This window comes from Haematobia irritans, chromosome 5 (genome assembly GCF_050003625.1).
Source record: "Haematobia irritans isolate KBUSLIRL chromosome 5, ASM5000362v1, whole genome shotgun sequence".
Taxonomy (NCBI): Eukaryota; Metazoa; Arthropoda; class Insecta; order Diptera; family Muscidae; genus Haematobia; species Haematobia irritans.
In genome coordinates, this window is record NC_134401.1 from 18,750,405 (window position 1) to 18,765,224 (window position 14,820).

At 26.3% G+C, this 14,820-nt stretch overlaps 1 protein-coding gene across 1 annotated transcript in view; it reads right to left on the bottom strand.

Annotated features, from left to right (window-relative positions):
• Positions 1-376: 376 nt before the first annotated feature.
• Positions 377-14,820, bottom strand: part of LOC142239539 (uncharacterized) — a 32,657-nt gene continuing 18,213 nt past the window's right edge. The window contains exons 9-17 of the mRNA XM_075311325.1: positions 14,148-14,181; positions 13,348-13,525; positions 7,614-7,723; positions 7,093-7,372; positions 6,956-7,025; positions 6,773-6,899; positions 1,175-1,357; positions 860-1,100; positions 377-792 (exon numbers count right to left, since the gene is read on the bottom strand). Coding sequence (XP_075167440.1) covers positions 377-792; positions 860-1,100; positions 1,175-1,357; positions 6,773-6,899; positions 6,956-7,025; positions 7,093-7,372; positions 7,614-7,723; positions 13,348-13,525; positions 14,148-14,181 — 1,639 coding nt within the window. The remainder of the gene's footprint in view (positions 793-859; positions 1,101-1,174; positions 1,358-6,772; positions 6,900-6,955; positions 7,026-7,092; positions 7,373-7,613; positions 7,724-13,347; positions 13,526-14,147; positions 14,182-14,820) is intronic.

Below are 14,820 nucleotides of genomic sequence, written 5' to 3' on the forward strand. Positions count from 1 at the left end.
TCTGGGCCAAGAACTATAAATTTAATTAGAAATAAATTTTAACAAAATTTTCTATAGAAATAAATTTTAACAAAATTTTCTATAGAAATAAATTTTAACAAAATTTTCTATAGAAATAAATTTTAACAAAATTTTCTATAGAAATAAAAATTTTACAAAATTTTGTATAGGAAGAAAATTTTGAGAAAAAAAATCTATAGAAATAAGAATTTGACAAAATTTTCTACAGAAATAAAATTGTGACAAAATTTTCTATAGAAAAATAAAATGCACCTCTTCTTGAAGGCATTGAAGACTTTTATTTATTATTTTTATGTATCTTATCTATATTTTATATTTTTTCATAAATATCAGAATTTCTCAATTTGTTATCCCATTATAGCCTCCTCTTAAGTCTCAACAAAAATCCATTTTCCGATTTCAGTGTTATCATCATGGCCAATTTAGGATCATATTCATGCAATGGTGGTTTCTGGTGTTTATAGGGTCCAAAATATGTACAAACATAACCATCCTTCGATACTAGCTCATCTAGAGAAGGTAAAATTTCAAAATTTCTTAAAATTTTAGAGACAGCTGTCTTGACTTCAAGCAAAGCAAATTTTTGACCAATACAATTTCGTGGACCAGCACTAAAGGGTACATATTCGAAGGGTTTATGTGAGGCTTGTGCATTGGAGGGATTAAATCTTTCAGGATCAAAACGATAGGGATCGGGAAAAACTTTCTCATTATAGCCCATAGCCATAATGAAGATACTCAAAGAGGTATCCTCGGGTATAATTTTTCCATCTGTATATGAGAAAGGGAAACGAAAAATATTAATTCTTTAAACAAATATATAATAATATCATCATACTTATGTTATATTCCTTTTCTGTATGCCTGGCTACAACCGGTGCTGCTGGGAATAATCTTAAGGTCTCTTTTATAACCATATCCAAATATTTCATATCCTGTATCTCTTGGAATGTAGCATTTCGTTTCATATCATCTCCCATTATATGCTGTTGTTCAGCAAATGCCTTCTTTTGTATATCCAAATGCCGTGAGAATAAAAAGATTACAAAACTAATGGTCGAAGCTGTGGTATCATGACCCTTTAAAATGAAAAGAAATGTTTTTTTTTAATTTTTTAATTTATTTGTAGATATTTGAAGTTTAGAAAAATTACCTCAAATATAAATGTGGATACTTCTTCGTAGAGTTCTTGTCTAGTAAATGGTCTACCATCTTTGGTAGTTGTGAGTAAAGTATCCAAAAATGCCATCTTCCTTTGGGTGAATTCATCCCCTGGTTTAGCCTTGGCCTTTTGAGCCTCCTCTTCTTTTAGCATTTCAATTCTTTTTTCAATAACCTAGTGGGGAAATATTCATTACTCATAAATTTAAAGATACTTTTAGTGGCGTAATGAAATGCAAGCGAAATAAGTTTTCAATTTCTTTCGGGATTTGGTAAAAATTGCCAATGACGGATCTATCACAAGACTGGTTCCGATGCTCCAGTTATCGCTATTTTTCAATATTCATATAATTAATTTATTTCTATATCCTCTACACATTTACTGAAATGCAATTATTAGAGAAATATATTGTTAAAAAATTCCAAAAGTTTTTTTTTATTCTGGTCCAATTCGCATTCTTAAAATAATGGGGACCTGTCTAAGGGCTGTGCCAGGGCATGTCCTGTGGAATGGGTCCAAGTCGTGTCCCGTCGTCAATGGTAATCCTATTTTAAAGTGACCGATCCCTTCCATACGTTTTACAGTGTACTCGGACTGGTCCACATATACCAAGGACTGGTCCCGTAGGGTTGTTACTACGGTTGTCGCAGTTGGTAGAATTCTACCAAAAATTGTAAATTTTTTACTGTTTGGCAGATTGGTAGAATTATCTTTTTTGTAGATTTTCCTCTACAACTAATTCCACTACTATTTTCTTTAGAAATAAAACTTTGACAACAGTTTTATAGAAATAAACTTGTGACAAAATTTTCTATAGAAATAAAATGTTAACAAAATTCTCTATAGATATAAAATTTAGAAAAATTTTCTATAGATATAAAATTTTGACAAAATTTTTTGTAGAAATAAAAATTTGATAAAAATTTCCATAAAAATAAAATTTTGACAAAATTTCCAATGGGAATAAAATTTTGACAAAATTGTCTATACAAATAAAATTTTGACAAAATTTTCTATAGAAATACACTTTTGACAAAATTTTCAATAGAAATAAAATTTTGACAAAATTACACTTTTGACAAAATTTTCTATAGAAATAATTTTTTCCCAAAATTTTTATACAAATAAAATTTTGACAAAAATTCTAAAGCAATCAAATTAATAAAAAATAAAATTTTTATATAATTTTCTATTGCAAATAAAATTTTGACAAAATTTTCTTTAGCAATAAAATTTTGACATAATTTTCTATAGAAATAAAATTTTGACAAGACTTTCTATAGAAATAAAATCTTGACAAAATTTTCTATAGAAATAAAATTTTGACAAAATTTTCCATAGAAGTAAAGTTTTGACAAAATTTTCCATAGAAGTAAAGTTTTGACAAAATTTTCTATAGAAATAAAATTTTGACAAAATTTTGTATAGAAATTTAATTTGTATATAATTTTCTATAAAATAAAATTTTGACAAAACTAAAATTTTGCAAAATAAGATTTTTCTGTTTGGTAGATTTTAGATTTTTCTGCTTCGTTGTTTAGTTAGAAATAAAATTTTGACAAAATTTTCTATAGAAATAAAATTTTGACAAAATTTCCTATAGAGATAAAATTTTGACAACATTTTTTATAGAAATGAAAATTTGAAAAAAAGTTTCTATAGATATGAAATTTTGACAAAATTTTCTATAGACATAAAATGTTGACAAAATTTTCTATAGAAATTTAATTTGTATATAATTTTCTATAAAATAGAATTTTGACAAAATTTTCTTTTGGAAACAAAATTTTGGCAAAATTTTCTATTAGAAATAATATGTTGACAAAATTTTCTCTGGGAAATCAAATTTTGAGAAAAATTTTCTCTGGAAAATGAAATTTTGGCATACTTTTCTATTGAAAATAAAAATTGTATATATAGAAATAAAACTTTGACAACATTTTTTATAGAAAGAAGCTTGTGACAAAATTTTCTATAGAAATAAAATTTTGACAAAATTTTTGGTAGAAATAAAAATTTTGATAAAATTTTCCATAAAAATAAAATTTTGACAAAATGTCCAATGGTAAAAAAATTTTGAAAAAATTTTCTATAGAAATAAAATTTTGACAAAATCTTCTATTAAAAAAAAAGTTTTGACAAATTTTTTTATTGGAAATAAAATTGCGACATAATTTTCTACTGAAAATACAAATTTTGACGAAATTTTCTATAGAAATAAAATTTTGAATAAATTTTCTATAGCAATAAAATTTTGAAAAAATTTTTTATAGAAATAAAATTTTGACAAAATTTTCTCTGGAAAATGAAAATTTGGCATAATTTTCTATTGAAAATAAATATTTTATATATAGAAGTAAAACTTTGACAACATTTTTTATAGAAATAAACTTGTGACAAAATTGTCTATAGAAATAAAATTTTGACAAAATTTTTGGTAGAAATAAAAATTTGATAAAATTTTCCATAAAAATAAAATTTTGACAAAATGTCCAATGGTAATAAAATTTTGACAAAAATTTCTATAGAAATAAAATTTTGACAAAATGTTCTATAGAAATAACATTTTGACAAAACTTTCTATAGAAATACAATTTTGACAAAATTTTCTATTGAAATATTTTTTTCCCAATTTTTTTATAGAAATAAAATTTTGATAAAAATTCTAAAGCAATCAAACTAATAAAAATAAAATTTTGATATAAATTTCTATTGAAAATAAAATTTTGACAAAATTTTCTATAGAAATAAAATTTTGACAAAATCTTCTAATAAAGTTTTGACAAATTTTTTATTGGAAATAAAATTGCGACATAATTTTCTACTGAAAATACAAATTTTGACGAAATGTTCTATAGAAATAAAATTTTGACAAAATTTTCTATAGAAATAAAATTTTGAAAAAATTTTCTATAGAAAAAAATGTTGACAAAATTTTCTCTGGGAAAAAAATTTTGACAAAATTTTATCTGGAAAATGAAATTTTGAAATTATTTTCTATTGAAAATAAAAAAATTTACGAAATTTTCTATAGAATTAAAATTTTTAATAAATTTTCTATAGAAAAAAAATTTTGACATAATGTTCTATAGAAAGAAAATGTTGACAAACTTTTCTATAGAAATAAAATTTTGAGAAAATTTTCTATAGAAATTTTATTTGTATATAATTTTCTATAAAATACAATTTTGAAAAAATTTTCTATGAGAAATAAAATGTTGACAAAATTTTGTCTGGGAAATAAAATGTTGACAAATTTTTCTCTGGAAATACAATTTTGGCCTAATTTTTTATTCAAAATAAAATTTTGACAAAATTTTCTATTAAAATAAAATTCTGGCAAAAATAAAATTTTGCAAAATAAAATTTTTCTGTTTAGTAGATAGTAGATTTTTCTGATTGGTTGTTTAGTTAGAAATAAAATGTTGACAAAATTTTCTATAGAAATAAAATTTTGACAAAATTTTCTATAGAAATAAAATTTTGACAAAATTTTTTATAAAAATTAAAATTTGACAAAAGGTTCTATAGATATGAAATTTTGACAACATTTTCTGTAGAAACAAAATTTTCACAAAAAATCTAAAGAAATCAAATTTTTACATTATTTTCTGTAAAATAAAATTTTGACATAATTTGCTATTGAAATTAAAATTTCCACAAAATTATCTATAGAAAAAAAATTTGACAAAATCTTCTATGGAAATGACATTTTGATAAAATTTTCTATAGAAATAAAATTTTCAAAAATTTTCTAAAGAAATAAAATTTTGACAAAATTTTCTATAGAAATAAAATTTTCACAAAATTTTCTATAGAAATAAAATTTTGAAAAAAAATTTATGAAATCTAATTTATATAAAATTTTCTATAAAACACAATTTTGACAAAATTTTCTATTTAAATAAAATTTTGACAAAATTTACTATTAGATAGGTTAGGTTAGGTGGCAGCCCGATGTATCAGGCTCACTTAGACTATTCAGTCCATTGTGATACCACATTGGTGAACTTCTCTCTTATCACTGAGTGTTGTCCGATTCCATGTTAAGCTCAATGACAAGGGACCTCCTTTTTATAGCCGAGTCCGAACGGCGTTCCACATTGCAGTGAAACCACTTAGAGAAGCTTTGAAACCCTCAGAAATGTCACCAGCATTACTGAGGTGGGATAATCCACCGCTGAAAAACTTTTTGGTGTTCGGTCGAAGCAGGAATCGGACCCACGACCTTGTGTATGCAATGCGGGCATGCTAACCATTGCAACACGGTGGCACCCTAATTTAGTATTAGAAATAAAATTTTGACAAAAGTTTCTATAGGAAATAAAATTTTGACATAATTTTCTATAGAAATAAAATTTTGACAAAATTTTCTATAGAAATAAAATTCTGTCAAAAATAAAATTTTGCAAAATAAGATTTTTCTATTTGATAGATTTTAGATTTTTCTGATTTGTTGTTTAGTTAGAAATAAAATTTTGACAACATTTTTGTATAGAAATAAAATTTTGACAAAAAATCTAAAGAAATCAAATTTTTACATAATTTTCTGTAAAATAAAATTTTGATATAATTTTCTATTGAAAATAAAATTTTAACAAAATTATCCATAGAAAAAAATTTTGACAAAATCTTTAATGGAAATGAAATTTTGATAAAATTTTCTATAGAAATAAAATTTTGACAACATTTTCTATTAGAAATAAAATTTTGACAAAATTTACTATTAGAAATAAAATTTTGACAAAATTTTCTATTAGAAATAAAATTTTGACAAAATTTACTTTGGAAAATAAAATTTGGACATAATTGTCTGTAGAAATAAAATTTGGACATCATTTTCTATAGAAATAAAATTCTAAAATAAAATTTTGCAAAATAAGAATTTTTTGTTTGATAGATTTTAGATTTTTCTGATTGGTTGTTTAGTTAGAAATAAAATTTTGACAAAATTTTTGTATAGAAATAAAATTTTGCAATATAAGATGTTTTTGTTTCGAAGTTTGGCGGTAAAATTTTTCCCAAATTTTGATATGTTATTTTTGGCTCGAGTGGTAACCGTGAACGTGATGTCAGTATATGCTCTCTAATGGTTGTGCAATGAGCTTAGCATAGAATAGGTAGCCAACGTGATGCAATGGTCAGCATGCCCACCTTGACTATAAAAAGGAGGTCCCTTGTCATTGAGCTAAACATCAAATCGGGCAGCACTCATTGATAAGAGAGAAGTTCACCAAGTGTTGTTTCACAATGGATCGAATAGTCTATGTGAGTCTGACATGTCGAGCTGCCACTATTTCTACTAACCGAACTCTGCAAAACCTATTCTATATTGGTCTATAATTTTTTCCCCTAAAAACCGACAGCCTAATTTAACATATTGATCTTTTTTTACGAGCATAATTCATCCGATCCCTTGAATATTTGGTAAGTGATGTCAGTCTATGTCATTTAATACTCATTCAAAGCTTGTGCCCTTCTGAGGTTTTTAATAATAATGTAACGGATGCTACGGAAAAAGCAAACTGAAAATATCCATGTTCAACAAGGATATTTGTCGTAATGGACTACTTTTCCAAACTGACTTACCCCATAGGTGAATTTCTTCAAAATAGCCAATGATTTACAATATACCTTATACTCCGGGAAGAATTGATAAGTAGCAATCTTACGTTTCAAAGGATGAAGAGCACGCATATTAAAATTAGAACTCATACTAAAAAGAAACAAATTTAATATAAATTTCATTATATATCAATCAATCGCACTTACAATTCGACAGCATGAGAAAATTCACTATCTGGATTATCAATGGAATTTATGGGAATTCCCATTGCAGTTTCTTTAGAGTAAAAAAATTAAACTGATTATTAACAAATATCAAATTTTCATAATTTCTATAATCTTACCACAAATCACATCCAATGCAAAACGATTGGCCAGAGCTTGAAAATCCAATATAACATCATCTTGGGAAACTTCATGTAACTTTCTAATAAATTTTGTTGAGCAATTGTTCATAACATCATAAAAATCTTGAAGAATTTTAAAATGAAATGAGGGTGTTATAATCTTACGATGTTTATGCCATTTTTCACCCTTGGTAGTCAAGAGACTATCACCCAGCCAAGGATGTAATATGTCATAGAGTTTAGATTTTGCCAATAGAGTGTTACTGGTTAAAATGAACTGCAATAGGAATTTATTACAAAAAAAATCAATAAATTTTAATTATCCTTCCATGTTCTGATTTGCGTAAAATTTTTAGAGTTTGATATTTTCTTAACCCTAAAAACTCAAAAAAATTTTGACAATATAATTTTTTTAAGTGAGAAATTCAAATGGGTATTGGATTGAAGTTCTCCAGTATCTATAATAACATTTGGCGATTTTGAATATCAGAACCTGGGGCTATCTCTATTTATCTTACCTCTATATCCTTGGGATCACCAATTACAATATTCAGATAGTAACCAACCCAAATTCGATAATTCCCTTGATCATATTTGTACCAATTGTCCAACATGAAATGCACCACACCTATAGTAGAGTGAAAGAATTATCAATATTGCTGTGTTAGGTTAGGTTATATATAGTGGCAGCCTAATAATGTAGGCTCCATTGTGATACCACATTGGTGAACTTCTCTGTTATCAATGAGTGCTGCCTGATTCTATGTTTAGCTCAATGACAAGGGTCCTCTTTTTAAAGCTCGGTCCGAGCATTGAAATACTCATATTACCGAGAGGGTGGATTATCCCCCCCGACCTGACCCTGTGTATACCAGGTGGTCATGCTAACCATTGTACCACGATACCTCCCATTGCTATGTTAATAACAGTTTTCTGTTATCTTTAACTAAATTCAAATTAGAAACGTTACTTTGTTTAATTTTTAATTATTTAATTAACAAAATTATAAAATAATTGTTCGGCATTAACAACTAAATCATTCGTTGGAGTAATATTAGTTCTTATGGTTATTTGACTTTGTTTTGTTTTATGTTAAATAGTTTGAGTTACTTTGACGACCATGATGATGGGTTATCACATCAAACAACTGTATCAAGAATTAACTCAACAAAAGAATGATTTGAATAATCTTTTGATTAAATTTATTTAAATTTTGAGTGCTAAGATTAGATAGATATCGTTAAACAGATCAAGTATAAGTTCGGCCCAGCCGAATCGTACATACCCTCCATCATAACGCTATGAATATGGGGCCCCATGAAAATTAACCCCAAAACCAAAATGACCTTAACAAAATATATGCAAAACAACAGCACCAAATTTTTGTTCTCTGGAAGTAACTTCATTTTATTTTTGGGGCCCGTTTTTATTTTAGTTAATTTTTTTTTCATAAAGCTTCAAATTTTTTTCTATCAGTTAGGATTCAGTTTAACATGGTCTTTTGAATCAGGTTAGGTTAGGTTAGGTGGCAGCCCGATGTATCAGGCTCACTTAGACTATTCAGTCCATTGTGATACCACATTGGTGAACTTCTCTCTTATCACTGAGTGCTGCCCGATTCCATGTTAAGCTCAATGACAAGGGACCTCCTGTTTATAGCCGAGTCTGAACGGCGTTCCACATTGCAGTGAAACCACTTAGAGAAGCTTTGAAACCCTCAGAAATGTCACCAGCATTACTGAGGTGGGATAATCCACCGCTGAAAAACTTTTTGGTGTTCGGTCGAAGCAGGAATCGAACCCATGACCTTGTGTATGCAAGGCGGGCATGCTAACCATTGCACCACGATGGCTCCCTCTTTTGAATCAAAAGAAATAATAAGCATTAATTTTATTTTGGGGTAGATTTTCTTACTTCAGTTACACTTTGTTGGAACTCATATTTTTTATGAAGTATCGTCCCTTATTGATCGTCCTGTTTAATTTGAGTTTCGGGGCCCCTTTTCTACGGCACTAAGAAAGGCCACCTGGAAATTAGCCCCAAAATCTAACTGAATTAAGACCCCAAAAAATTATATTGAAAAAAAACAACACCAAATTTTTATGTTTTTTGTTGTTGACAAAATTTTATACAGAAATAAAATTTTGACAAAATATTCTATAGAAATAAAATTTTCTATTGAAATAAAATTTAGACAAAAATTTCTGAAGAAATAAGATTTTGACAAAATTTACATTAGAAATAAAATTTTGACAAAATTTTCTTTTTTTTGTTAGAAATAAAATTTTGACAAAATTTTCTATAGAAATAAAATTCTGACAAAATTTTCTATAGGAACAAAATTACGACAAAATTTTATATATAAATAAAACTTTGACAAAATTTTCTATGGAAATAACAATTTGACAAAATTTTCTATAGAAATAAAATTTTGACAAATATTTTCTATAATTCTCTATAAAATTTTGACAAAATTTTTTAAAGAAATAAAACTTTGACAAAATTTTCTATTGAAATAAAATTTTGACAAAATTTTCTATAGAAATAAAATTTTGACAAAATTTTCTATAGAAATAAAATTTTCACAAAATTTTCTATAGAAATAAAATTTTGACAAAATTTTCTATAGAAATAAAATTTTGACAAAAATTTTCTACAGAAATAAAATTTTGGCAAAATTTTATATATAAAAAAAAAATTCTGACAAAATTTTCTATAGAAATAAAATTTCGACACAATTTGCTATAGAAATCAAATTTTGAAAAAATATTCTATAGAAATAAAAAAATTTTCTATAGAAATGAAATTTTGGCAAAATTTTCTATAGAAATAAAATTCTGACAAAATTTTCGATAGAAATAAAATTTTGACAAAATTGTCGATAGAAATAAAATTTTGACATAAATTTTCTATAATTCTATATACAATTTTGACAAAATTTTTTATAAAAATAAAACTTTGACAAAATGTTCTATAGAAATAAAATTCTGACAAAATTTTCGATAGAAATAAAATTTTGACAAAATTGTCGATAGAAATAAAATTTTGACAAAAATTTTCTATAATTCCATATAAAATTTTGACAAAATTTTTTACAAAAATAAAACTTTGACAAAATGTTCTATAGAAATACAATTTTGACAAGATTTTCTATTGAAATAAAATTTTGGCAACATTTTCTATTGAAATAAGATGTTGACAACATTTTCTAAAGAAATAAGATATTGACAAAATTTTCTATTAGAAATAAAATTTTGACAAAATTTTCATTAGAAATAAAATTTTGACAAAATTTTCTATAAAAATAAAATTTTGACAAAATTTTCTATAGAAATAAAATTTTCGCAAAATTTTCTATAGAAATAAAATTTCGACACAATTTTATATAGAATTAAAATTTTGACAAAATTTTCTATAGAAATAAAATGTTGACAAAATTTTCTATAGAAATAAAATTTTGACAAAATTTTGTATACAAAAAAAATTTTGACAAAATTTTCTATAGAAATCAAATCTTGACAAAATTTTCTATAGAAATAAAATTTTCGCAAAATTTTCTATAGAAATAAAATTTTGGCAAACTTTTCTATAGAAATAAAATTTTGGCAAAATTTTCTATAGAAATAAAATTCTGACAAAATTTTCTATAGAAATAAAATTTTCACAAAATTTTCTATAGAAATAAAATTTTGACAAAATTTTCTATAGAAATAAAATTTTCATAAAATTTTCTATAGAAATAAAATTTTGGCAAAATTTTCTATAGACATAAATTTCTGACATAATTTTCTATAGAAATAAAATTTTGACAAAAATTTTCTACAGAAGTAAAATTTTGGCAAAAATTTATATAGAAATAAAATTTTGGCAAAATTTTATATATAAAAAAAATTCTAACAAAATTTTCTACAGAAATAAAATTTCGACACAATTTGCTATAGAAATCAAATTTTGAAAAAATTTTCTATAGAAATAAAATTTTCATAAAATTTTCTATAGAAATAAAAAAAAAATTCTATAGAAATAAAATTTTGGCAAAATTTTCTATAGAAATAAAATTCTGACAAAATTTTCGATAGAAATAAAATTTTGACAAAATTGTCGATAGAAATAGAAGTTTGACAAAAATTTTCTATAATTCCATATAAAATTTTGACAAAATTTTTTATAAAAATAAAACTTTGACAAAATGTTCTATAGAAATACAATTTTGACAAGATTTTCTATTGAAATAAAATTTTAACGAAATTTTTTATAGAAATAAAATTTTGACAAAATTTCCTATAGAAATGAAATTTTGACAAAATTTTCTATGAAAATAATATTTTTACACAAATTTTCTATATAAATAAAATTTTGACACAAATTTTCTATAGAAATAAAATTTTGACAAAATTTTTTATAGATATAATACTTTCACAAAATAAAATAAAATTTTGACCAAATTTTCTATAGAAATAAAATTTTGCAGCGCATGATTTGTTTTGTTTGGTATTTTTGTTTGGTAAAATTTTCTCAAAATTTTGGTAGGTAATTTTTTGTTCGAGTGGCAACCGTGTACGGAATTCAAATCTGGGGTCGTTTTATATGGGGCTATATATGGTATACTTATGGGCCGATATCGATTCATTTTCGTACGGTTATTAGAGGGCAAATACTGAAATCACGCACGAAATTTCAACCGAATTGGATAAAGTTTACCCCTCCGAGAGGCTCCGGAGTTCAAATCTGGGATTCGGTGTATATGAGGGTATGTATATATTCTTAGAGCGCGTCCCAAATTTCAACGGGATCGAATGAAATTTGCTTTTTCAAAAGGCTTTAGAAGTGAAATCTGGGGATCTGTTTACTTGGGAGCTATGCATAACTATGGATCGATATCAACAAATGGTTGTTAGAGGTAGTGGTGTGCATGTGACACAAAATTGTCGTTACTCATGAAAATTTTCGTAACTCACGCGTGAGTCGTGAGTCACGCTGATGGTAACAGTGTGAGTGTGCGTGAGCGTGATTAACCAAACAAATGTCGTGCGTAAGCGTGAGTCACGAAAATAGTATCTTCGTGAGTGTGCGTGAGTAACGAATTTCGGAAAAACACGCTCAAGAAAATAATCCCGCTTACGAACATAAAATGCTTACGAATTCAACTCATATATAATCTTAATGACATCCTTAGTGTTAAAAGTTTTATAACGCTCTCGATTTTAATCATACTCATATTTTCAGTCAGGTTCTATAGGTAAATTACTCCTAAAATTATTCGTGAGTTACGACATTTAAAAGATTTTCGTGCGTGAGTACAAATTTTCTTTTCGTGAGCGTGCGTGAGTGTGAGTCCTTTATCCGTCGTAAGTGTGCGTGAGCGTAAGTAAAATATTACTCACGTGCACACCTCTAGTTAGAGGTTAGGTTAGATATAGTGGCAGCCCACTATTTCAATCTTACATTGCGATACCACCGTGGTGAACTTGTCGCTTATCACTAAGTGCTGCCCTATTCCATGTTTAGTTTAAAAACAATGGATCCTTTTTATAGCCGAATCCGAACGAAATTTGCTCTTCCAAGAGGCTCCGCAAGTGAAAACTGGGGGGTATGTTTTATGGGGGCTATACCTAGTAGTGGTCTGATATGGCCCATTTGCAATACCATCTGACCCATATCAATAATAACCACTTGTACCAAAATTTAAAATCGATAGCTTGTTTCGTTCGGAAATTAGGGTGATTTCAACGGACGGACGGACATCGCTACACCCAAAGAAAAATACTTTCCTCCGTAACGAAATTTTTGACAAAGGAAATTCCTTTATTTTATTTTAAAGTATTTTCTTTAAGAGCAAATATATCCGAATTTATGACAAACGTTGCCACGATTTTCTGTAATTTTTTTCTTATCTGTCTTTAGGACTCTTTTGTAGCGTGCCGCAGAAAAGAAAACTCTCCTTTCTTAGTAGATCGACTCAAAATTTCACCACGGACCATACACTTTATGAGGTCTGAGACCAATATTACAAACGAAACTCATATATTTCCTTTTATAACTTCCATCCTATGGTGGAGGGTATACAAATTCAAATTGAATATCGATATGGACCAATTTTTGCATGGTAGTTATGCTGACATCGTACATCAAAATTTCAACCGGATCTAATGAAATTGCATTCCAGAGCTCCGTATAATCATTATCATTGAATTATTCACTTTTTCATTTTTATAACACTTTTCTATTGCCAGAATATCCACAATTAATTACCATTTGGTGTCTTTGCCAATTGATGTGCATTGCCAATCAAAGGCAATGTTTTGGGTCCTTTTGTGTGGCTAATTTGCCGTCGGACTTTTGAATATTTTCTTTCACTGTATATAAACCATAGTACGGGTAATAGCAATAATAGCAGCAACAACATTTTGATTGATTTCTTAGATCCACACTTATTTCATTAATCCGATTAACCACTTCACTCACTCACAAGCCTATTGGGCAAATGAATCTTGTCAAACATTTACCTATTGAATTTATTCAACTTCAATATTTTGTAGATAAGAAAAAGGAGGTAATTTCAATGATTATCATATCGCTAAAATATTTTTCATGCTAAAGTTCTCCAAATATAAAATGGAATGCATTATGAAAATACAGGGAGAGGCTAGAAAAAAATAATAGGGGGTTTTTAAATGGTATGACCTTCATTGGAAGTGACCTAGGTTATGTGATCATATTATATTAGTTAGGGCAGATAAGACTGATTACTAATATATCATACAAATAATTTATTTAATAACAAATTAATAATTTATGAATCCATTATTTTTCTTAATACATATTTCTTAAAATGAAGGTAAGATTTTAATTAAACAAAAATTATAATATTCGTCCCGAAATGCGGCACAAGATTGTCTACCAGCCTTATTTACTCGTATAGTTAACAATTAAAAAGAAATATCACTTTAATATTTAATATCTTATTTAAGAATGTAGTATGAATCACAAACAATAGGGAAGGAAAATGGGAAAATGAGGGTATGGACCCATTGACGGCGTTCAATACTTACTTGTGGTTTACGATTTTTTGTTACACAAATTAAACTAGAAAATAGAAAGAATAAGAAAATTTTTCTCACTTTTATTTACACAAAATTTTATATAATTTGTGAGTTTTTCTTTGTACCTTCTCAAAACGTTCCAAATTTTCCATCCCTGGCTAACTGTCCAATAACTTAGTTTGTTGTACAAATCATAGCATATTTTTAGGCGACCACATTTTAATTAGTTTCAATATAGATTAAATTCAATTCAAATTTGTATATTGGAAAACAAGTTGAATTCTTAAATGTTTTAGTTTGTTATTGTCGGTTTCCACTTTAATAGTCATTGTTTTGATTTCAGCTTAAAAGCATACATTGACTAAACTAAAAGAATAGCTTAACCAAAGAGGAAAGGAATATTGTCAAATAAAGAAATAAATTTTTGACAAACTTATCTATAGGAATACAAAATTATCTATAGGAATACAATTCTGACAAAATTCAGAAATAAAATTTTAACTAAATTTTCTACAGAAATAAAATGTTGACAAACTTTTCTAAACAAATAAAATTTTGACAAAATTTTCATTAGAAATAAAATTTTGACAAAATTTTCTGTAGAAATAAAATTTTGACAACATTTTCTATAGAAATAAATTTTTGACAAATTTTTCTATAGAAATAAAATTTAGACAACATT